Source organism: Vigna unguiculata, chromosome 11 (genome assembly GCF_037176805.1).
Source record: "Vigna unguiculata cultivar grain cowpea cultivar isolate G323 ecotype 2 chromosome 11, ASM3717680v1, whole genome shotgun sequence".
Taxonomy (NCBI): Eukaryota; Viridiplantae; Streptophyta; class Magnoliopsida; order Fabales; family Fabaceae; genus Vigna; species Vigna unguiculata.
This window is the reverse complement of record NC_140802.1, coordinates 37230776-37254146: the sequence shown is the minus strand read 5'-3', so window position 1 is coordinate 37254146 and position 23371 is coordinate 37230776. Positions and strand designations below refer to the sequence as shown.

The following is a 23371-nucleotide window of genomic DNA, read 5'->3' as shown; positions in this document are numbered from 1 at the left end:
AAACCCATAGGAAATCAATATACAATACAAGATATACAAAAAAAAGTCATAACCTTCTAAATACTTTGAATATCACAAATAAAGTTGTAAATTATGAAAAAATGGTGAAAAATAAGACAAAAAAAACCTCAAACAATGGATTTTTGAAAATTTCATAACCTTAACCTCCTTTGGGTATTGGCCAACACATTCATCGCCCATTTTCAACAACTTTCATTTTTTGAGTGTCTTCATCTGAAGTTCATTGCAAAAGTTATGATCTTTTGAAGTTTCTCACCACCACAACTCTAATATATGAGATCAATTTGTAATCTTAAAACACTCTACCTATTTTACAAAACCCTAAAAGTGGGAAAGAAGATGAGAAGACACCAACCTTTGTGAAATATATTTGGAAGGAATGAAAGATTGAGCCCAAACGACCACCACAACGTTAACATGAAGTGAGGTGGATTGAAGATGAAAATCGATTGTTGGGAGAACTTTTGTGCAAAAAAGAAAGAAAACCGAAGAGATTTTGTCCAAACGGTCTCACACTATTTCTTTTATGTTTTTTAAAACGAGTTTGACATAGAACGAGAGTGTGGTCAACATCATAAAACCTTTTGACGTCAATTTTAGGACACATTGATGTCAATTGACATCGATTCGACATCAAATTTAATATAATGTGGACCAACATCATTTTTGTAATTTTAATTACAATAATGTCATCAGTCATATTTTAGGTCAATTTCTTTAAATTCCTAATGTCTTGAGTAACATTATAAAAGTTCTTTTTTGTTAGTGAAAACATGTGCATCCACTTTTTTATTACAATAATGAAATATAAAAAGAAATTATCATAATTATTAAAACAAAAAATATTATTAAATTACACAAAATATCCATAAAATATAGTTAAAAAAAGTTATTTTTATAATTTTATTATAATAACAGTTAATTGAACGGAAAAAATAGTTATAAAATTTAAAGATAAAATAATAGAATAGTTTACATTAATAAAAGTAAATAAAAAAGATACCTACAACTTACAATAATCTTTGACCAAGTCAATGACGGACCTTCATATATATAGAAGGTCATGCCTTCCAAATTTTTTTATTTATATAATTTAATATATAATTTGAAACATTTCTTTTAAAAATGTATTTTTACAAATTTTTATATATCTATATTTATATAAAATAAAACTTTTCTTTTTTTAATTTTTATCTTTTAAATAATTTTTTAAAATTGAAATAATTATTTTATTAATCTCTTAAGTGATCCTTTGTTTAATTTAACTATTACTCTTTTTCAATTTGATTGGTTTTTTAAACTTAATCATAATAAATGAAGATTAATTATAGTAAAATAAAAAAAATATTTATATTTAATTTTATAATTATAAGAATGACAATAATAATAATTTTATTATTTTTTATTATAATAAAAAATTAAATACAGTGATTTTTTTTATATAAAAGTTATTTTGGGTTTAATTATTATTTTCGTTCAAAAATATCAAGTTAGTCATCGAGTTATTTTTAGTTTCAATTTGATCCCGATTTTTGAATAATTGATACAATTTGTTTTTTTGTTAAATTTTTTGAAACACATCAAAGTTTTTCATCAAAATTGAGGTTGTGAATAAAAATAATTTACTTTGTTGGTGACATAATCTTGGTGTCAATTTTGATAAAAAATTCTTGATTCGCTTTAAAGAATTTAATGAAAAGGATCAAATTGTACTAATTTTAAAAAAATCGAAACTAAATTAAGACTAAAATAACTAGAAGACCAACTTAACATTTTTAGAAAAAAATATGAGCAAAAAATTAATTCAACCAAAATTTTAACACCCACAAAATATTGGTTAAAAATCTCTCAGTGGACCAAGTGTTTTTGTTGGAAACCAAATTTGTAATGTTACTCTAAAACTAATTACATTGTATCCGTCCCGTCTAAAAGAATCAATCTTGTTAACGGTTGAAAATTTATAGATTTTTTTTTCATACCTACGGATTTTTATGAATATTCAGAAATATTTTTGTATTTTAATTTTTAAAAAATTTGAACAAAATATTTGAGAATAATTGTTTAAAATTTAAACTTAGATAAAAAAAATCTTTAAATATGATTCAAATAAAATTACTCAATAAAATATTAATGTAAATAAATTTAGACATTCTAAAATAACAGTAATAATATTTTAAAAAATAGCTAACCTTGTTGTATGTTAATATTGTTATGATCTTACATAACCATATATTAAATAACTCACATAAAAAATTAAACATGAACATTTTTAAGTTAAAAGATAATTTATAAAATAAATACATTATTAAAAACACATGTCTTAGTGTTTTTATCTTTTTATGATAATAAAAAATAAAAAATTATAACTATAAAATTAAATATAAATTTATTTTTACAATTTTATTATAGATAGTTTTTATTTATTTTATAGGTAATAATTTTTTATAATAGATATTTTAGTTTAAAACTATATACTAAGGAAAAAAGTCAAATAAAAAAATAGTTAAATTAAAAAAAATTCACTTGAAGAATAAAATTTGTAAGACAATTATTTTAATTTTAAAAAAGATAAAATTGAAAAAATAAATCATATACTGCAAAAAAATCCGAATTCTCTTTATATAATAATAATAATAATGTTATACCTATATTTATATTAATTTTGATGCATTAAAATAGATAGCTAGCGACACATCTTCATTGTTATTCACGGAATTGTTCTGCCTAAACTTTTGATATATATAAAAATTTGTATATAAATAAGAATATTAATTTTAATTTTGTTATGTTATTCTCAAATTTATATACATTTATAAATAAAATTTTGACACCCTAAATTATTTGTTAAATATATAAAAATATTTTGGGCATGAGAATTTGAAACATAGATACTAAATACATGTCGTCTGATACCAAATCAAATTGAACATAAATTCATAATCTATGTTTAAATTAAAATCATTTGAAATAAAAAAAAAATCCCCATTCGGAACCGATTAAAGCTTCAAACGTGAACTTAAACAAAAACATGCATTAAGTTGTGTTGTGCTGAATTGGACAAACAACATGGTATTCGGAATATTTTTTTCTTGTATAAAATTTGCCCTAATTATTTGGTTTAATCATAGACATTGAAGATCACATACAGATAGCAGAAAATGAAGGTGTTGATGGCGATTGCTTCCCTGAATCACTGACCTACCATCACTTTGATGTTAACTTTATTAAGTTCATTGTATGGATACGGTGTTTTATCATTGGCCAATACTTTCCAAAACTGCAACCAACTTTGAATCTTTCATTTTTTGTTTTGTTAATTTGTTCCAAACATAATGTTTCATGCACGCATATGTAACACGATTTGTTTCTTCTGGACGAGGTAGTTAAGCTTCTGGCTCAAGCAAAGATAGCACATATAATAAGGTCCTAAGTGGGGTGAGAGAATGGAAGTAACTTGCAATTATTTTAATAATGTTTTCAAGAGATACCTACTACAATGATGCCTAGATTTTAAAAATGCATTACAAATATTTAGAGTTAGTTTAAAGTTATTAAGCAACCTTTTCTTTTATGGATTAGTTCGATTGAAGGGAAAAAAATAGTATAAAAAAAAATGAATTAAGCTAACGCTGAAAAATCAGGAAATCACACTTAAATTAAAGAGGTATGTACTATAACTATCTGAGATCTTAAAGCACCAATACCTCTTTCTGCATAAGCGTGTGGTATTAGCATAATATAAAATTTCAATAATATTATAAAATAGGTTTATGAGGCTGTTGTAACTTTTTTTTTTGGATTTTTTGGCATCCTATTTTTAAGTTTAAGAGACTCTAAGTAAGTTTTAGAGATTCATAAAATATATGAGGAAAGGTTCAATATGCATATTTTTTCTCTATTATGCAAACTTTCTCCTCATAAATATAAGTGAATAAATATGTATGAGTCGAAATATTTCGAATATTCTATCGATAAACAAAGTAAATAAAATAATTGGGAAATAAAATAGAAATAAAGGTGTTTGATTTGAGAGAAAAAAAAAATAATATGACACATGCAAAGTTAAAGTCATCTTTTACATTAGAATCTTTTTGATTTTGACACTACACACCTTTTAAGTAGAAGATGACCCAAATTTTGACACATACACCTTTTAAGGTAAAATGATCCAAATTTTGACACATAACAAACTTAATTTTTGACATGATACTTTCAAATGTCACATTTTTTTATAAGCAATGAATAATAAATATTATAAAGTGAGCATTTAGGGTGTTGCAACCCTTTTACACACTTAAACTATATACAAGTAATGGTATTGAAGAAATAGTACAAATAAGTCATTTCAAACAACAAAAGAAGATTGTAAATGTTATTATCATATGAGTCTTATCCTATCAATATTACAAACCAAATTAATACACTTCATTCAAACCACCTCAAGCACTTGAAGACCTACATATTTTCATTGGGCCTATATTTGCAAAAATGTTGACTTTATATGTTGTTTGTGAGATAAGTGTATTTCACATGAGTGTTGTTTATTGCCCAATACCTGATTTTTTTACGCCAATGGTATTTAGTGGTGTTGACCGGTCTATTATATGAAAACATTTTTACTATTTTTTAGGTTCCTAGTAATTGGACATTTAAATAGTTGAGATAAAATTAGATTTACCTTTATGTTGACTATCAATTTAGAAATGATAAGCAATACAAAGTAAGATTTTAATTTCATATTTTTTCATAAATGTATTTTAAAAGTGACTCAAGAATTTTTAATATCTATTATACATAATACTCCTTGAAAGTAATAGAGTTACCCAACCTCCTTGAAGAAGAAATTTTATAATACGATACACATCAACAACCTAATGGTATAGAATAAAATGGGTGCTTTCGCAAAGTTTCATCTAGAATAGGGGTGGGAAGAGTGTCTTCCAAAAAGTATTTTTAGAATTGATTAGTGTATTCCGGAAAGCAAAATCCGGTTGATGGGCGCAGAAAGAAATTCGATGGGTGCAGAAAGAAATAACCTAAAAGTATAGAGTTGAACTTTAAATTTGGCATTTAAACAAGTGATCCACTTTTCACAAAAAGGAAAATTTGAACATGTTTTTCCTTTCTCAAAGGGAAATATTTTTTTTTTATATAAAAAGAACCACATGACAACTTATAAAAAAAATATTGAAAATTAAAATAGTAAATGTTAAATGTGTATAAAAAAAATTATGTCAAACTAACATTACCCCTTCTCAAATGTGACCAAAAGAAATTATCATTCAAAATCTCTAAAGTTTTCAAAGCCCTATCATATTCTTTAATCTACCCTCACAAACTTTTATGAGTTTCTCCCTTAAAGATCCTTTATGTACATAAAACATTTTACCTTTTTAATCTTGTTGAAAATAAATTTTGTGACACTTTAAAGAACCCTTGAAAAAACTAAGATAAGTTGTCATCATTTTAATAAAATTCTCTATATCATCAAACTTAAAAAATTTTGTTCCAATCATAGTAAGCAAGGTGTGATTTCTTAAAAGAGCCTCAACAACCATATTTGATTTTCTCTGCTTACGTTTAATCATAGAATTGTTTAATGCACTTTACCTATTTTGTATTTATCTTGTTAAGCTTGCATTGCCATTTTAAATATTTAAGAATCCTGATTTCCTTTCGCAGGAAATAGTGCTATTAATTGTATAGGGCTTTAGCAAAGGCATATATATATATATATATATATATATATATATATATATATATATATATATTCTTATTAGAGATATTATATATAGTAGTTGATGACATCATAAAAATAGTAAATATTAATTTGAAAAGTAGTTTTATATTAAATATATAAATCAATTCTATAATATATTCAATTTATTATTTTGGTCTTTATGTCATTTTCTTCTTCTTATTCTCAATGATGATGCAATATATAAGATGTCATGCCAAAATGATAAGTGACTATTTATATTCTGATAACAACAATAAAACAGTAAGACTTTTTCAATGATCAAGAACTAAAAATTTATGCAACAATATCAAAATAACAAAAGAAAAGGACAAAAAAAAAAAAATAATATATGAGAAAAATAATATTGTGCTTTTTGAGTATCCAATGGAAAAGGCTTTCACTTCTATATATCTATCTATCTACTTCAGTCTCTTTTACCCGTGTACCCCACTGGTATCACAAACAACCAAACAAACACGTAAACAAGAAACCTCGTAGTTCCTTTCCAACGCTGTCATTGCGTTTGCACACAGTTCAGGTCAACTCAACTTTTTGCTTTGCATTCCTCTTTTCTCTTCTGTTCGCACTCCCAATTCCAATTCTCACAATTCGCCCTATCAAATTCCCAAACTGAATCCGAAGATAATCGGAGGAACATAGCAGCAACGTCACGTGACTTTCGCCTCAATTTGTTCGTCTCTCTGTGCTGCTGCACGTGACATGGCATCACACCAGGCAATGGCTTCTTCTTCCTTCATCAGAAACTTCATAATTCCCGACCACATTCTCGTACCGGGCTCTCCCGTTCAAAATGAGGGCCACGAGCCTGATTGTCCCGTCCTCGTTTTTGTCAACTCCAAGAGTGGCGGTCAACTCGGAGGAGATCTCCTCCAAACCTATCGCAATTTACTTAATCCAAAACAGGTTGATAATTAACCTCATATTGAATATCGTATCCAGAAAATTAACTGTGGATGTTCTATTCTGACGTGTTTGGGATCTATTGAGTATGTGCATGAGTTTGGATCTCTTTCTGTGACATTTTTTTTCCAGTAAGATTTTAGGCTGGGAACTTAAGAAAGAAATTTTAAATAATAGATTAAATGGGTATGGGATTTTGATGATGGAGATTTTCAATGAAGAAAATTCAAGTGAAATATTCTCGTATGTGCGTGGAATATTGCCCATTGATTCTCACGTCAAAACAACTTATATTAATAATTGACTTTCTGGTGTTGACATGCTTTAATTTACCCTTTTAATTCTAGTCTGGAGACCAGAATTGATTCTGGTATCTAAAATCACATCCAAAAATTGAAAAAGTGGAAGCAAGTATTTGTTGCTTTGACTTTCAACATGGAATTGGAATTGGAATCAACTATGGAAGAATTAAAGTGAATCCAAGTACACGCTTCAGAAGGGTCTGATCCTTCCAGTTTATCAAGTTGTTTTAATTCGAGTGACTTTTGGGTGACACAATCTATCTTATCTCAGTGGTAAACTACAAAATCAACCTTTGGTGTTCTATCACATATGATTTATTATGGATGTTGATATTCTTATCAACAACTAATAAAAGTTACTTTACCTTTTGAATTGAGTAGCTCGTTTTAGAGAAGTCAGGTAATTAAATTCATGAAGTTGTAATTTTTCAGGTTTTTGATTTGGGGGAGCAGGCACCTGATAAGGTTCTCAGAACGGTGTATGCTAATTTGGAAAGCCTTAATCTACAGGGTGATCAGTTTGCTAAAACGATCATGAAGAAATTGAAGTTAATTGTGAGTTTTGAAGAGAAAAATATTTAATGGGTAGTGATTTTTTATTTTGTTTGTGAGGAAATTTAATGCTTGTGTGATCTTTGTTTGAGTTTCTGATATGTATCTTGGCTATAGGTTGCAGGGGGTGATGGGACAGCCGGCTGGCTTCTTGGAGTTGTTTGTGATCTCAAATTATCTCACCCTCCACCTATTGCCACAGTGCCATTGGGCACAGGGAATAATCTGCCTTTTGCGTTTGGTTGGGTAGGAACAACATATAGTGAAACTTTAAAGTGCATGAAGAATATTTTACCTGTTTTGTCTCTGTCATGAACTTCATAGTATTAGATCTACAGTTTTATATCGAGAGTTTTTATTGTGTAAATTCTTTGATTGATTACTTTTATAGGGAGCATATTATTATTATGTTGGTTTATTCCTGAACTTCTTACGTTTTTTTTCCTAATATAATAACCATTTTGTTTCCTGTATATGTAAAGGTTTCTGGCTCCTTTAATGTTTTTCTATTTATGCTAGAAGTAGGAAGTTTTTAACAGTCATTGACAATAAACACATTTTTTATGCTTTACAGGGGAAGAAGAACCCGACAACAGATCAAGCATCAGTTGAGTCCTTTTTAAATCAAGTGATGAAGGCAAAGGAAATAAAGATAGACAAGTAATGTTGTCTGGGTCTATTATTTCATTTTTGAGATTATTTTATTATTCTTATACCTAGATGGATGACATTTAGATTAATGTCATTTTTCTTAGTACAATACTCGTATGTCCTTATAGTTGATATTGGATCAATAAATTTATGTGACCAGGTTATGATTCCTGGTTTGATTGTTTGCAGGGCTAAATGACAGTATAGTTGCGAATGGCTTAACTGTGTATAGAGATGTAGACATGTTGATTTTGTAATAAATCCTAATTGAAAACTAGTGATTTTTGTTTTGATTGATTCATTTCACGGGTTAGCTGTGTTGACGACACTGCAATGTGATTTTCTTAGACTTTGAGCTGTTATTCCTCTTGGGCTGCTGTACTCTGTAATATGTCTGGATTTTCTTTTATACCTCACAAGTTCAGTCCTCATGCCCCTTAATCCAGAGCAATTAGATGAATGTTTAACACATTTTTTATTCAGTTTCTGCATACATTCTACAAAATGCTGTTTTCTGATAACTTTTTCTTCACTTTCCTAACCTTCAGCTGGCACATTCTCATGAGAATGAGAGCTCCTAAAGAAGGTTCCTGTGATCCAATTCCACCGCTTGAGCTACCACATTCTTTGCATGCCTTCCATCGTGTGTCTGAAGCAGATGAACTTAATATGGTAAGACATTGCATGAGTCACTAAATACTATTTCACAATCTTCTGAGAAATCTGATTCACGGTGCAATTTGGTCAGTTCAAAGAGAAAAATGCCTTCATTTATTTTTTGTGTTTTGCAATGAAAGTTTTATATGCTTTTTTTTTTTTCTAGTGAGAAATGCTAGAAGCACACCTTTTTTACGCATTATTTTCAACATTATTCCATTTGGGTCCAATTAAATAGAGATTAGGACCATGTTATTTGGGGGACTCTGCACGCAAGTATAATAAAATCTTCTGGTGATTTTATTGGGTTTCTTATTTTGTTTTACTATTGAGTTAAGTTATTGAAACTGAGGAATGACGGTTCTTGTCAAAGAATTTTTGTGTGACCCAATTTTAATTTTGACCTTTTAAAGGATGTTGCTAACTGCTTTTCAGGAAGGTTGCCACACATTTCGTGGGGGATTTTGGAATTACTTCAGTCTGGGTAAGTAAGAATAGTTAGTTACTCCTGAGCTCTTCTGTTGCTTAACTTCACGTTGTGGTGTATGTACTTTAAAAATCTATTTTCCACTTGTGGAAGAATATTGTTAGTTGATTGACACTTTGTTGCGTTAACTTAGCCTTTTTTCCAATCCATTGATCTCTTATAGATTAGGTTTTAGCAAATGTATAAATAAATATACACAGAAAACTTGAACTGCAAGGTAAATGTTAATATGTACTTATATATTATGTTATGCAAATCTGCCTATTAAATTAAATTCATTGATTGTCAACTTCATTGCTATTTTTCTTGTTTATAGCCAGATTACTTTTATCTTTTCTTGGAATGTTTAGATGGTTGATTATATTGGAGGAGTTTTATCTATCTGTCCACCCTACTTTAGTGGTTGTTAAATTATCACCCACTGTTGACTGTAGGAATGGATGCTCAAGTGTCTTATGCATTTCATTCAGAACGAAAGAAGAATCCTGAAAAATTCAAAAACCAGTTGATTAATCAGGTATGCAATTGTTCCTTCAGTGCTATAATTATATGCTAAAACAATGCGCAGTTGGTTAATGACAGTATTTCTTTGACTTTCTCACTCTTGAAAGGAAAGCCTAGATAAATTTGGAAGAGATATGTACTCTTGTTCAGAAATTTTTAAAAACTGATATTCTGGTGTTGATTTGAATGCACTCGTTAGACTACTTATGCTAAGCTTGGATGCTCACAAGGATGGTTTCTTACTCCTCTTATGCACCCTGCTGATAGGTCAGTTCCTTAAAACCTGTCATTGTATGCATTTGTGAAATATGCATCTACTTATCACCACTTAACTTGGAACCCTGATGCTTTGACCATATATTTTTAAGCCATCTTCATTCTATAGCAATTTTTTATATCCTTTTTTATAGGTCTTAACTTTTAATTGTGCTGAGTATTTCTAGATTTCCAAGATCTTTATCCAAGTATGTACTTGGTAATATTTAAGTGCATTGCTTTGACCATTTAAGACAATGAAATGGAATAAGATTTATTCAAGCTTTTTCATCAATAAAATAGACACATTTGTAACTTTGATCAATTGGGTTCCCTACCATCGTGCTAGCTTCACTGTTGTCAGCATCACAACAGTAACAACCATAGCCGTTGCTACCTTCAAATCATTCACGCTCGCTCTTTGTTCTGCTCTGTCTTTGCTGCTTTTGTTCTTGCTTGAGTGTGTTCTTTGTTCTTGCTTTGGCAACTCATTTTGGTTGGGGTTTATAGTAGTTGGATGGAAAAACATTTTTCTTTGTAGAGCTTTAGAAGAATTGTATATGGAGATTCCTCTGAGAAAACCTTGTATGGTTTTAAGCAATCTCCAAATGCATGTTGTGGAGATCTACAAAAGCAATTGTTTCCTTAAATACAAGTAAAGTCAAGGAAATCATACTTTATTCATAAAAACACTCTTACAGGTAAACTCGCTATATTGCTGGTCTATGTGAACAAAAAACAGGATGTTGTATCTCGTCCTAGTGCAAAAGTTTATTTTGAGGCCTTGCTCAAGGTATATATGAAGGACTATAAATGAAAATCATATACCTTAAAGTGGAGATTGACATCTGTAGGCAATTCTACTTTGATAACAAGTCAGCCATAAGTAAAGTCTATAATATGATAAGACATGATAGGACCAAACATATTGAAATCAACATGCACCGCATCAAAGATAATCTTGACATAGACCTTGTGGTTACAACCCATGTTGGCTTCTAATAGCAAACATTTTCACTAAGGGGTTCTCTCATTATAGATTTCAAGATCTTGTAGACAAGTTGAGAAGGATCGATATTATTAACCAACTTGGAGAAGTGTTTTAAATAGCTAATTATTAGGATAAAAATATCTGTATGTAGTATCTTTATATTGATTAAAACAAAATATATCTAGAGTCCTCTTCATATTCATTTCAACAAGTTTTTATTTCTTTATTTTAGAGGGTTTACTTGTTATGAATAGAGATGCTGATAATGTAATGTATGTGATTGTTAGCAATAAAATAGTTTTATTTTCTTACATAGTTCAAGTGTATTATTGTAGATTCTCTAGTTGACATTTTTTTCCCAAATGACCACATTTACAAGGTAGCCTTCCAACTTTTTAGAAGTTTGTATTTGGTGTGGCGGTAATGCTGGTCATGGCAGTCACTAACCAGCGATTGGAACTAGCAAGCGTTTGAACTAAATATAGGCGAGATATCAGAATAATAGCGCTCTACTATTTTTAGTCCAACTTTATTTGGTTGTGGCAAATTAGATAACAAGTAAAAGAAAACAAAACTTAATGGTATCCTATATTTGGTTTGCTTATGTCTGTTGAGTCTTGTTTATAACTCGGTCCATTTATCAGAGCGTACCATTGACAATGATATATGTCGAAACAAAACGTGATCAGCACAGCACTCATAATATTAGGGTTCTTTTAGATTGTCTTTTCTTGTTTAATTTGTAAAATTCATATACAGGATGGATTGTAACAGTGTTTCATAAAGGAAATTCAGAGCATTTCTAGCAATTTAAACATTGTGTTTTGTATGCTAGTTTAATAAGCATGCGTCTGTACCTACCACATAAAGCTAATCTAATCTGATTTCTAATGCAGGAACATAGCACAACTAGCTAAAGTAAAATTCATGAAAAGGCATGGTGAATGGCAAGACCTAAACATACCTCCAAGGTAAATCATTTTATATATTCAACCATATATGTTTAAGGGAAACATTTAAACGCTAAGATCACAAAAATAAGGTTATTTAAAGAATAGCATTTTCAAGTAGCCAAAGATCAAACTTTCAAGAGACAATCAATTACAGTTCATAATAATTTTCAGAACAAAATTGCTTTGATGGTGGTTGCTATAGTTTTTTGACTCACATTGGAAACTTATTGTATATAGATGTTTAATAAACGACCAGATAAGATAAATTATAGAAATTTACTTTTACTTCACCCTCTTTTGTTGTCTGTTGGGTGCTGCCTATGTTTACTTGCTGAATAACGCCTAATACGATCCTTTCATTGAATGTACAGTATCCGGTCAATTGTATGTCTTAACTTGCCCAGCTTTTCTGGTGGACTGAATCCATGGGGTACACCTAACAGGAGGAAGCAGAGTGACGTAATTCCCATATGCTAATGCTGCAGTTTTTATTTACTTTGCAAAATATTTGTTACCTGCTAGTTTTGAGATTAAGTACTACTGGTGAATATGTATAATCTCACGCTAGTTTTTTTTTTTTTTTTTTCTCTTAGAAAACTAAGGTTTCTTGATTGAATACAGAGAGATTTGACACCACCATTTGTTGATGATGGCCTCCTAGAAATTGTGGGTTTTAGAAATGCGTGGCATGGGCTTGTTTTGTATGCTCCAAAAGGACATGGAACGCGTCTTGCTCAGGTATATGTTTGATATGATAAAATGATGGGTATACTTTTGCAGTTTGTTACTGAGACTGTCACATTAATTTATCTATATCAAATTTACAATTTATAAGATGGCTGAAATAAAAGTTAAATAGCAGTTTTTATCTGTCATTTTCCTTGTTCATTAGGCACACAGAATCCGTTTTGAGTTTCGGAAAGGTGCTGCGGATCATACATTCATGAGGATTGATGGGGAGCCTTGGAAGCAACCCCTTCCGGTGGATGATGATACAGTTGTGGTTGAGATTTCTCACCTTGGGCAGGTTAACATGCTATCCACGGGTAATTGCAAGTCTAAAAGTATGTATGATCCTTTATCACCACGCCCAGAAGTTGAGGAAGATGACAGTGATGAAGAAGCCTCTCCATCAGAGGAATTTCGGAAATTTGGTGCAGCTGATACATTTAAAATCCCAGATGATATTGACCCTTCTCGTCTTAGTTAGGTCCCTCATTATTAAGACAATTATAGTGTTATGCAGCTGAAATTTCCTATACTAATTAGTCGTAGTTAACCCCTTCTAAATATTTGTGGCTTCTATCAATGTGAAAACCACTATTCTCATTTCTAGAATTATTATGACCGTAAACATGATAAATGCATTGGGATGATGGGATACAGCAATTGCAGTTGTAATACATAATTTCATGTAGACTCGATGTGTAAGGGCTAATTTTGGCGTGAGATTATGAAAGGATTGAAGAAAAAAGTTGTTGAGGGGAGTAAACCGGCATGTCCACATTGGGGAAAAATTTGTTTGTGAAGAGAAATAAAAGGTTAAATATAATTTTAGTATCTAAACATTGATCCAAAATTGGAATTCGTTCATATATAAAATTTTGATACATTTTTGTCTTCAAATATTAAAAATGAATAGATATAATCTTTTTAACTGAAATAAAAAAAAATTAATATCATTGGTTAAAAGAAATATATTCATTCATTTTTTAAATTTAGGTATTAAAATGTATCAAAGTTCCATAAAAGAACGAATTAAAGTTGTTGAGGGGAGTAAACCGACATGTCCACATTGGGGAAAAATTTGTTTGTTAGAAGAGAAATAAAAGGTTAAATATAATTTTAGTATCTAAACATTGATCCAAAATTAGAATTCGTCCATATATAAAATTTTGATACATTTTTGTCTTCAAATATTAAAAATGAATAGATATAATCTTTTTAACTGAAATAAAAAAAAATTAATATCATTGTTTAAAAGAAATATATTCATTCATTTTTTAAATTTAGGTATTAAAATGTATCAAAGTTCCGTAAAAAAACGAATTTTAATTTTGCGTCAAAGTTTATAAACTAAAAATATGTTTAACCTAAATATCAATATCTTCTAAAACAAATTTCATACACCCCTGTATTTATTTAACTTCTACTCTAATTATAGTTTTAGATTGTGCAATCTATAAATATATATGATTGTATAATCTGTAATGTAATTTACATTTCGAATTTAACAATTCATAATACATATTTGAAAGACAATTTAAAATGCAAATTTGGATTATACCATCTGTAATGCAAATCTAAAAAACAATTTGAAATGTAAATTACATTTTGAATTTTGCAATTCATAATACAAAATTACATTTAAGATAGTACAATAAGTACAAATTTGAATAGTTAATCCGGATTCTAAATTCCAGATTATGTAATCCATAATACAAATTTACATTACCAATTATTCAATTCATAATGCAAATCTATATTATCACATTTTCCCCTGCACCGGTACTGCTGAAAATGATAAAATGGTAGCACACACTCCTATCACTCCTCACCTTAAGGTGAAATGGCCAAATATATACATTACTAATATTAACGCTTTGCTTACACGGGATTCAGGGAAAGAAAAGAAGACTATGCTTTTTTAAGAGATGAGAGCTTTCCATGCTTAGTATTGGTCAATCTTTGCACTATAGGCGCCGATGGAGGAAGGGGCTTGGTTGGAGGTGGAGGAAGATGGTTTTGCCAGTGGAGATGGAAAAGAGCGCCGGTGGAGGTGGGAGAAATGGGTACCAGGTGGAAAAAAAATATGGAGGTGCGATGGTATAGGAGGAACGGGTGCAGGGAAGAAGATGATGACACATTTGTCCTTTCACTTTGCTTACAGAGGGGCACGAAGAAAGTATGGAGGTGAAAGAAAAATATCCCTCTCTTTTCGGGGTTAACTTATACGCAGCTTTGGTGGCTACTCGGAAGAGTATGAGGAGTTAGAGTAATGACTTAGTATCATTGCAAATTCTAATTAAAATGCTCAAATATCGGTGTCAAAATTCAATTAAATCCATATTCACTTGTAAAGTTGAGGGAAAAATATGTTATTTGCCTATCTAATAGGATAATGATACTTTAATCCATTTTTTTTACTCATTTTTAACATATCACTCTTATCCTTAGATCATCACATCACATCACTACAAAATATTAAAATAAATGATCTAAGGGTGATGAGAATGATGGGTTAAAAGTGAGTCAAAAAAAGTGGATTAAAATATCATTTTCCTATCCAATATACTTTGGTCTTTACACTTTTCGGTTAAGTGTAAACAGAGTCCAATAAATTGCAAGGAAAAGACGAATCTAAAATGCGTGTTTGTCTGAAATATTCGAGATGTGAACTAGACATTGACTCCAAAAAATGTAAGGGTGTGTTTGGATGAGGCAATTCAAGAGGGTGATTCATTTATTTGAAGAATTTGAAATTCTTTGTAATGAAATACTTTGTTTGGATAGAGAAATTAAAAAGCATTTAAAATGCATGCATTTTTTTGAAGTATTTCAATTAGCTAAATTAGAAGAAATTCAAATACCCTAAAAAAAGGTGGAATTTGAAATTCTTCTCACTCAACCTCACAACCATGACAAGCTGGGCTGGCCATACGATCATACCAACTTGACGACACAAACGGGTCAAGCAGGCCCAACAACCCAGACGGGTCGGGCGAGCCCAATGACCTAGACGGATCGGGTAACCTGATGTCACATACGGGTCGGGCGAGCTTGACAACTCAAACAGGTCGGTCAAGCTTGACAACCCACACCGTCCGAGCGAGCCTGACGACTAAGATGTGTCGAGCTGGCCCAACGACCCAGACAAACCAGGTTGGGTTGAGTCCGATGACACAAACGGGCCCGACAACCCAGATGGGTTTAGTCGATTTGATGACCTAGTGGGGCCAAGCCGGGCCAATGACCAGACGGGCCGAGTTAGGCTAGGTCGTGTCAGGCCAGGTTGATGAACTTGACAGGCATGACCGGCAGGTATAGGCCGTCAAGCTTGTCTAGATCATCGGGTCGACCCAGCCTGTCTAGGTTTTCCAGCCGGCCTGGCCCGTCTGCGTCGTCGGGTCAGACCAATTTGGTTGGGTAGTTGGGTGGGTCAGCTCGGTCCATCTGAGTCGTCAAACCCGTTCCCAAATTTAATTGTTTTTTCCAAACAAGAAATTGAAATTTAAGGTATTTTAATTTTTTTATCCAAACAAGTTATTTAGAAAATGAAGGAAATTTAATTGCAAGCAATTCAAATGCAAAGCATTTCAATTTCTGAGCATTGTTGAAATGCTCCATCCAAACACAAGGTAAGATTCTGAAATATGAAGAATTTCAATTTCAATTACCAGATCATATGCTTTCCCGGGTGTGTATTTGAACTACAAAATACATCTGCGACCGTGTGGTAGAAAAAAAAAATACATGTAAGAAAAGATTACACAAGACTGTGTTGGACAGGTAAATTGTGGTTGAGCAGAAAGTAGGATTTAGCTGGATCACCATGGAAGAAGATAGATCAAGTATAGTATACAAAACCATGATGATAGAATTGCCCCACTCCGATTCACCCAATGCACAAGACCAACAAAAGAAAAAGAGCAAGTCAAGAATACCAATTCTTACATTTCAGAGCAAACCTCATAACTAAAGGCTAGAAAATTGTTGTTGTGTAATGGCCTCATTAGTCTTTTGTGGTTCAGCCCTTTCTTCTCTTTTCTTCTTCTCCCTGAAGCAAAAGATTATGTCAAAGAGTCAAGATCTTGCTGAGGAAAACAAAACAAGGTAAATATAACATCTACTGGAACAATACTTCAGGTCAAGGATATGGGTATCAAACACAGGGTACTGCAAGCATTATGGAGCAAATGGGATCTAATTGTTATCAGTGGTAAAATAACTTCTACAAAATATTTAGCGTAAAATGTGCTCTTGGTCTTCCTACAACTTCAAATGTGTTTTTGGACTTTCTAAAACTTTTGCATTTCAGTTTTTGTCTCTCAAAAAGTCTTCCGTTTTCAATCACTCTGATTATAAAATGTATCATTTTTATCTTTCAAATGGATTAGATAATGCTTGCTATAGGATAAAAACCGGTTCAGATTGTAGCAAGAGCACTAAAAGTGGTGTATTTCAAAACTAGGGAAACCAAAAATATAGAACTTTTTAGAGAAACTAAAATTGATCTTTGGAAGTTATAAAGAAACCAGAAACATATTTTACCCATATACTCAACAAAAAGTTAGAAAGACACCTTGATACGAATGTTCTCAGTGTATAACTAGAAAGTTTGTAATCATATCTTTTCTAAATACGAAATTTGGAATGGAATGTTGAATCTTTGTCTAAAAAGCTTCATAAATAGGCTGGGGCAAACCTCCTCAAATTTGACTAAAGTTAATACCAAAGTGTTTAGTACGTTGCTCTGATGTTTGTAATGTCATTTTCTAGAAAAATTGAAAATTTGGAATAATGTGTTCATGAGCTTAATGGGCTAAACTACCGAAGAATTAGTAGATTTACAACTGATATTCGTAGATCCTGAGAAGGGAGTTTTCACTAAATAGCATTGCAAGATGATAACTTACTAAGCTCACTAAGTTCACTAAATACCATTGCAAAATGCCGAGATCTAATATTTTACCTGTCAACATATTCCTTTAGCAACTCTTTAGCTTGAACCAACTTAGAAAGCAAGTTCCGATACACATCCAAGTCCCGATCCACACTTCTTTTGTTGACATTCAAAACCGCACAAAGCTGTTGGATTAACACCAGAGATTGATTCACAAATAATCCTATATAGAAAGTAATTAAGCCGTAGAAAGTAGATAGTTTTACTCATAAGCATAGTATTATATGCATCCTCAAGTATTCCATTATCATATCATCTCCTATGCTGAAATTGTTAGTTTTATCTGTGCACACACATACATAGGTACACGGACACACACACACACATAGGTACACGGACACACACATACACACACACACACACACACACACATATATATATATATATATATATGATGCACCTGTACTTATTAAATAATAATAATAATAGAAACAACTATTCTGATCCACAGTACGTAGATACACTGTCAAATCTCCTTAAATCGTTGAGTAGTCATTTATTCTGCTGATATACAATTCGATTTCTATTGCAAACAATAATGTTAAAGTCCTAAATGCTTATTACAAAAGATGGAGTTTTTCTCTTCACATGTCGTACAATTTTTCCAGCAGAAGAAAAATAATGAAATCAGTATGTTATATAGATTAAAGAAAAATATGGGAGTAAACCCATCAATGAGGCCTGAACTTGGAAGAAATGAGATCATATCAAGACTATTATCTCATCTAACACAAACAGCCCTGAAAAGAGATGTCTAAAAATGTTTGATAGTCTTGAATTTTTCGTTTTATAGACTGGTATGAATGAGAAATAGACTTGGCAATCTAAACTTCAAATTGTTAAAAACATATATGTAAATCAAATCAATATATGATTATTTTTCATCTATTCTTTCAATGCTCAACTTCTGTTAAAATTTGGTCTGGGTTGAAACAAATTTTTTCTTATCTCACTTTTGGTTCTTCTATGATTACTTATTTCTTTTCTAAAAGGTAAATGTAGTCTTCTCATTTCTCAAATAAAGCTTCTTGTTGTTATTGGTGGAGTCTAGATGATTTGAAGAATGAGAAACCATGCTAGACTTCAAAAGCCTATTCATATAACTTCTGCTCTTCAGATCATTTCTAATTTTGTGAGGTTAGCTGGTATATTTTCTACTAAATCAATGCATAAGACCATTGCTGATTTGTGTAAAAAATTTTGGTATCAATACGGTCAAGAAAAGTTTCTTCTTTGGTCCAAGTTATTTGGGAGTGTCGATGGCTACTTGGGTTAAAGTTAACACAAATGATGCGGCAAAGGGTTGTCGTCCTAGTTTGGCTGTTTGTGCTGGTATTTTTCGAGACAACAGGGGGAATATTAACAACTTTTCTTCTTTTTAGGGAGTTCAAAACACTTTCTATGTTGAACTTAGGGGGGCCATTTATGTAGTAAAGTATGCTTTGGAGTGTTGGATTTAGATGTCTTTGGCTAGAGTGTTATTTTGTTTTAGTTTGCAAAGCCTTCTCTTCACAAAGGATTGTTCCTTAGATTCTTGAAGGTAGATGGAGAAAATGTTTGAAGATTTGTTGTGATATGGAATTTTAAAGCTTCACATAATTTTAGGGATGCGAACCATTATGCTGATAAATTGATAAATTTGGACTTGCTAAATAGGGAACAATTTAAATGGTATTCTTTTATGCTTCCTAGCATTAGTTTGGATTTTTTTAATAGGTACCAACTTCCTATGTATAGGGTGTTTAGTTTATTTTGAAGCTTGTCTTGTATCTTTTTATCAAGGATTTGGTCTTATCCCCTCATGACTCATTATATTTTTTTTTTTTAATAATACTTTTTCATGTGATGGCAAATGATAGATGTCATTTAAGATGTCAGCATAACTGAGATGTCAAAGTGCATAATGATACCTAACATGAATTTTTAAAATCAATATATGATGCCTTAAATGAATTGGGTAACCTTTTCCAAAATTGTTGGTTCCATAGCATTTGCTAACTCAAGAAGGCGAAATAGGCCTATTGCAAAGAAACGACTGTAACTGAAATCCCCCTTTCCTCCTGCTCTTTCTGCAATATCCTTTAATATTCCCTCAACTTCTCCTTCTCTGGATGAGAACTCAACTAGTGAGGTTGGGTTTTGAGCTCTAGCCCATTCTTCCAATTTCTTTGCATCAACTCTGTAGAGGGAAATATAGAAGATAATATTTACAATAAAAATTCAACGAAATTGATATAACAATTTTTTACAGAGCAGAGACAATGGTCCTTGTATTTCACCTAACTTTTTTCCTTCAATAGGTCTTAGGAAAAGTAATTCATTCTTCTACTTCTAAACATGCAGATTAAATTCAGAACTTTATTTTTCATTTCACAGCAATAATCGAGGATATTAATTATCCGTGCCCTGGGTGTCAGTTAGTACTATACCTTCTAATTGCAGTCAAATTGCAAACAGCAGATAATACATCAGAATTTATTATTCAAGAAGAGTCATCTGATTGTGCCAAATTTCTCTTCAATAATATTTAAGCAATAGTATGGCCATCAACAGCCTAAAACATGATTTTGGGTGCAAAAACACCAATGTCATGCTTGAAGTAAAGCACACCAAACATGATTCACTAATCACAAAATCATGTCCCATAATTTGTAGCAACTGCTAAGAACATGATTTTGGGTTCAAAATCATGTTTGGAAGCACCCAAATGTCCCCCTAGCACACAGCATTAGGGCTATTGTGAGTTTAAGTGAAACAGTTTCCAGTGGCTCATAGCCATTATTAGTTCTCAATTCTTTATCAGTAAGTTGATGGTTTGGAACAGGAATCACAGAAATGGAAAAGTTCAAATTATTCAATATTTCAACCTGTATTGTTCAGGATCTTCTTTCAGTGCCTTAATGTATGCTTGGAAGATGGCATCTCGGTCCTCATCACTTGGATAGCCTTCCATGAGTTGCTCATATACAGTGACAAAGCCAAGGGCAAATACAGCGTCATAGCGATATGATCTCTTGTATCTCATTAAATGTTGCTGAACAATGAGCTCTTGCAGCACCGTGTTGTAGATACTAGGAATTGGTCGCTTATATTCCTTGAGAAAATTTAACTTTGTCTCAGAAACAGTTGGAGGGTCTGCAGATCAAGAGTGTAAACAACCCATAACCAACTGTTGATAACAAGATTCCATTTCATCTTTTATTCCTTTCGCCCATTTGGCACTATGAATATTAGAACAACAAAGGAACCTACTTTTGAACCATTTGACACTACATCACATGCTCACTAACATAATTCTATGTAATAACATTTTCATATCAAAAACCAAATCACCTGATGATAACATTGAAAATCGAAACTACACTCATCTCTGCAAGAAAGAGCTGCAAAGAATTTCAGTTTGACACACACACAAAAATCATCACAAGCACAACATGGTGGCATCAATCCAGATAATTTCCCAGTCAAAATTGTACAAAGATCCACAAGGAATTACATCCACTGATTACAAAAAAAAAAAGTATAAAACTAGGTCTAAACCTCATCAACCACACTTTCAATGGCAACATTGTCCTCAGAAAAACAAAATCCACCCTTAAAAATCAGCTTGCAAAACCAAATTTAAAAACAGAATAAGAAATTGACAATCACACGCTGCAATTAAAAGACATTTTCAACTTCAAACATTAGAGAAAAAAAGAACAAAAATTGAAAACAACCCAATTCTCAGAGAACCAAAAGATGCCCAAAACTCGTATAAAGTTGTACCCTTTTTTCCTCACTTAGTGGGGAACCAAACAAACCTGTGACAGAGGAAGAGGAGCAGCGAACAACCATTTTGGAAGCATAACTGGAAGCTCGAACTCCAAGATAGTGGCATGAGAAACGAACGCGGAAGCGAAAGGTTGGTGAATTGGAAGAGAGGGTGAAGTTCCTCTGAGAAGATTGAGTGAGAGTAGAGAAATGGAAGGAAGAAGTAACAGTGGCCATCGGAAAGAAAAAGAGAGAGAGAGTGGTGGCCGAGATCAGAAGTTTCGCGGCATAGCAGTGAAAATATTCAGAGACGGAGAGGCATTGCTTTGCTTCTTTGGGTAGGGGAAAGTGGGAGTCTTTTGTGATTTGCAGCAAGAACAAGCTTATCCAAGGAGACAATGGTATAATGACACGTGGAAATTTGCAATTTGTTTGTCAAATATTTAAAAGAAAATTATCATGTGAGTGTAACATGTTTTCACATGATTCTCTTAATCATCTTTATTTCTTAAACACGTGGTTATCAGGTTGATTTTGTGTTTGTGTGTTGTATATGAAAAAATATGGTTTAATTGTATATTTTTTCTTTATTTCATTAAGTTTTTGGTTTTTCTAAATTTATGTTTTTACTTCTAATTATCCAGAATTTTAAGTTTTGAGTTTTTAATGTAGTTTAGATTCATTAAATTTTAATAATCAGTAAAATTGATCAAATTTCTGTTGAGTTTTAATGAATAATTGAGCTAAAAATTGAATAAGTTTCTAGATTATTAAAAATAAAGGGTCAAAATTGTGTAAAAGTAAGGGACTAAAACAATATAAAAAATAAGGATAAAATTGTAGGTCGTGTAAAATATAAGATCAAAACATAGTTAAACCAAAAATGTTTATTTAGAATTAAACATAAAAGCTAGTTGTTAATTTAACATATTATTAAGAGAGATGTAAATTATTAAGAGAGGGTGAAATGATATTAAAAAAATTAATTTGATCAATTGAATCTTAAAATAATTCTTCGAAATACTTTATTTAAGAAACCTATAATAATATATAAAGAAATTTTCTCTTTTGTGTCTATTTTTTATTTTTCAATTTTACCCTTACTTATTATTTTAAAAATTAATTATTTTATAATTCGTTTATCTTTAACCGTTTGTTTTAAATCTCTTTTATTTTGACCGTTATTGATAAAAACTCTTTTTTAACAATTATTCTATTTAACAACTATTTTAAAATATATATTTTGAAAGTAAATATTATTGATTTTAACTCAAATTTTTATAAAAATTAAAAAATCGAACACACATGTATGACGGTGCATGTGTATGTGTTTTTGCTAGTAAAATATAGTGAGTTTAGAATAAACAACAAATATCCATCATCAAAATTTAGGTTGTCCATAAATAATTAATAATATGATTTTTTCTAATACACGAGTTAAACTTTTTTAAGAATTATCTATTTTCGTATATTTATTAAATTAGGATAGAATTAGAAATAAAGAATACATGTTGTGATATGGGAAGATCTATTATGGGATATGTAGTAAAAAAACATACCGTATTATTTTAAATAGATTATATATATTTAATAATTTATTAGTACATAATTTAGAGTTTGCATTTTAGATTTTAATTTTGTAAATATGTTAATTTGAGTTTTTTTTTCACCATCTTACATTATGTTAATTGATTGGAGATGTTTATATTTATAAATGGATAAATCTTGGATAAAGTTGTTAAATCATAATATATGGTGGAACTAAATAACTTTTTAGATTTTGTCTTTTAACATGACGCCAATGCGAGCACGATCATTTGTCACTATAGTAAATATGATTTTAGAAAGTAAAGAACTCAAGAAAAAGTGTATGAACACTTGCCTATATTGGTAAAAGGAGA

At 31.0% G+C, this 23371-nt stretch overlaps 2 protein-coding genes across 2 annotated transcripts; one reads left to right on the top strand and one right to left on the bottom strand.

Moving 5' to 3' along the window:
* Positions 1-6212: 6212 nt before the first annotated feature.
* Positions 6213-13451, top strand: LOC114170082 (diacylglycerol kinase 5-like). Its single transcript, XM_028055562.2, has 12 exons — positions 6213-6685; positions 7417-7539; positions 7654-7782; positions 8111-8196; positions 8736-8859; positions 9280-9328; positions 9766-9848; positions 10035-10102; positions 11978-12052; positions 12406-12493; positions 12656-12772; positions 12927-13451. Exons 1-12 carry the CDS (start codon positions 6482-6484, stop codon positions 13242-13244), a joined length of 1464 nt encoding a protein of 487 aa, XP_027911363.1. The 5' UTR covers positions 6213-6481; the 3' UTR covers positions 13245-13451.
* A 2955-nt stretch (positions 13452-16406) lies between these two features.
* On the bottom strand, positions 16407-21833 carry LOC114169906 (protein THYLAKOID FORMATION1, chloroplastic-like). Its single transcript, XM_028055294.2, has 5 exons — positions 21521-21833; positions 20585-20852; positions 19680-19896; positions 17727-17842; positions 16407-16811 (listed from the first exon to the last, which is right to left on the bottom strand). The coding sequence occupies exons 1-5, from the start codon at positions 21705-21707 to the stop codon at positions 16730-16732; spliced, it is 870 nt and encodes a 289-aa protein (XP_027911095.1). The 5' UTR covers positions 21708-21833; the 3' UTR covers positions 16407-16729.
* Between the last annotated feature and the right edge of the window lie 1538 nt (positions 21834-23371).

What these genes read in the sequence shown, in the direction of transcription:
- LOC114170082 (XM_028055562.2), top strand. Translation starts at nt 6,482, where the DNA reads ATGGCATCACACCAGGCAATGGCTTCTTCTTCCTTCATCAGAAACTTC. An exon ending in AAAACCAGTTGATTAATCAG is followed by an intron (nt 9,849 to 10,034) that starts GTATGCAATTGT and finishes TGCACTCGTTAG; the next exon opens with ACTACTTATGCTAAGCTTGG. An exon ending in ACAGGAGGAAGCAGAGTGAC is followed by an intron (nt 12,494 to 12,655) that starts GTAATTCCCATA and finishes GATTGAATACAG; the next exon opens with AGAGATTTGACACCACCATT.
- LOC114169906 (XM_028055294.2), bottom strand. Translation starts at nt 21,707, where the DNA reads ATGGCCACTGTTACTTCTTCCTTCCATTTCTCTACTCTCACTCAATCT. An exon ending in CTCCTCTTCCTCTGTCACAG is followed by an intron (nt 20,853 to 21,520) that starts GTTTGTTTGGTT and finishes CTTGATCTGCAG; the next exon opens with ACCCTCCAACTGTTTCTGAG. An exon ending in GAAGATCCTGAACAATACAG is followed by an intron (nt 19,897 to 20,584) that starts GTTGAAATATTG and finishes TTCCCTCTACAG; the next exon opens with AGTTGATGCAAAGAAATTGG.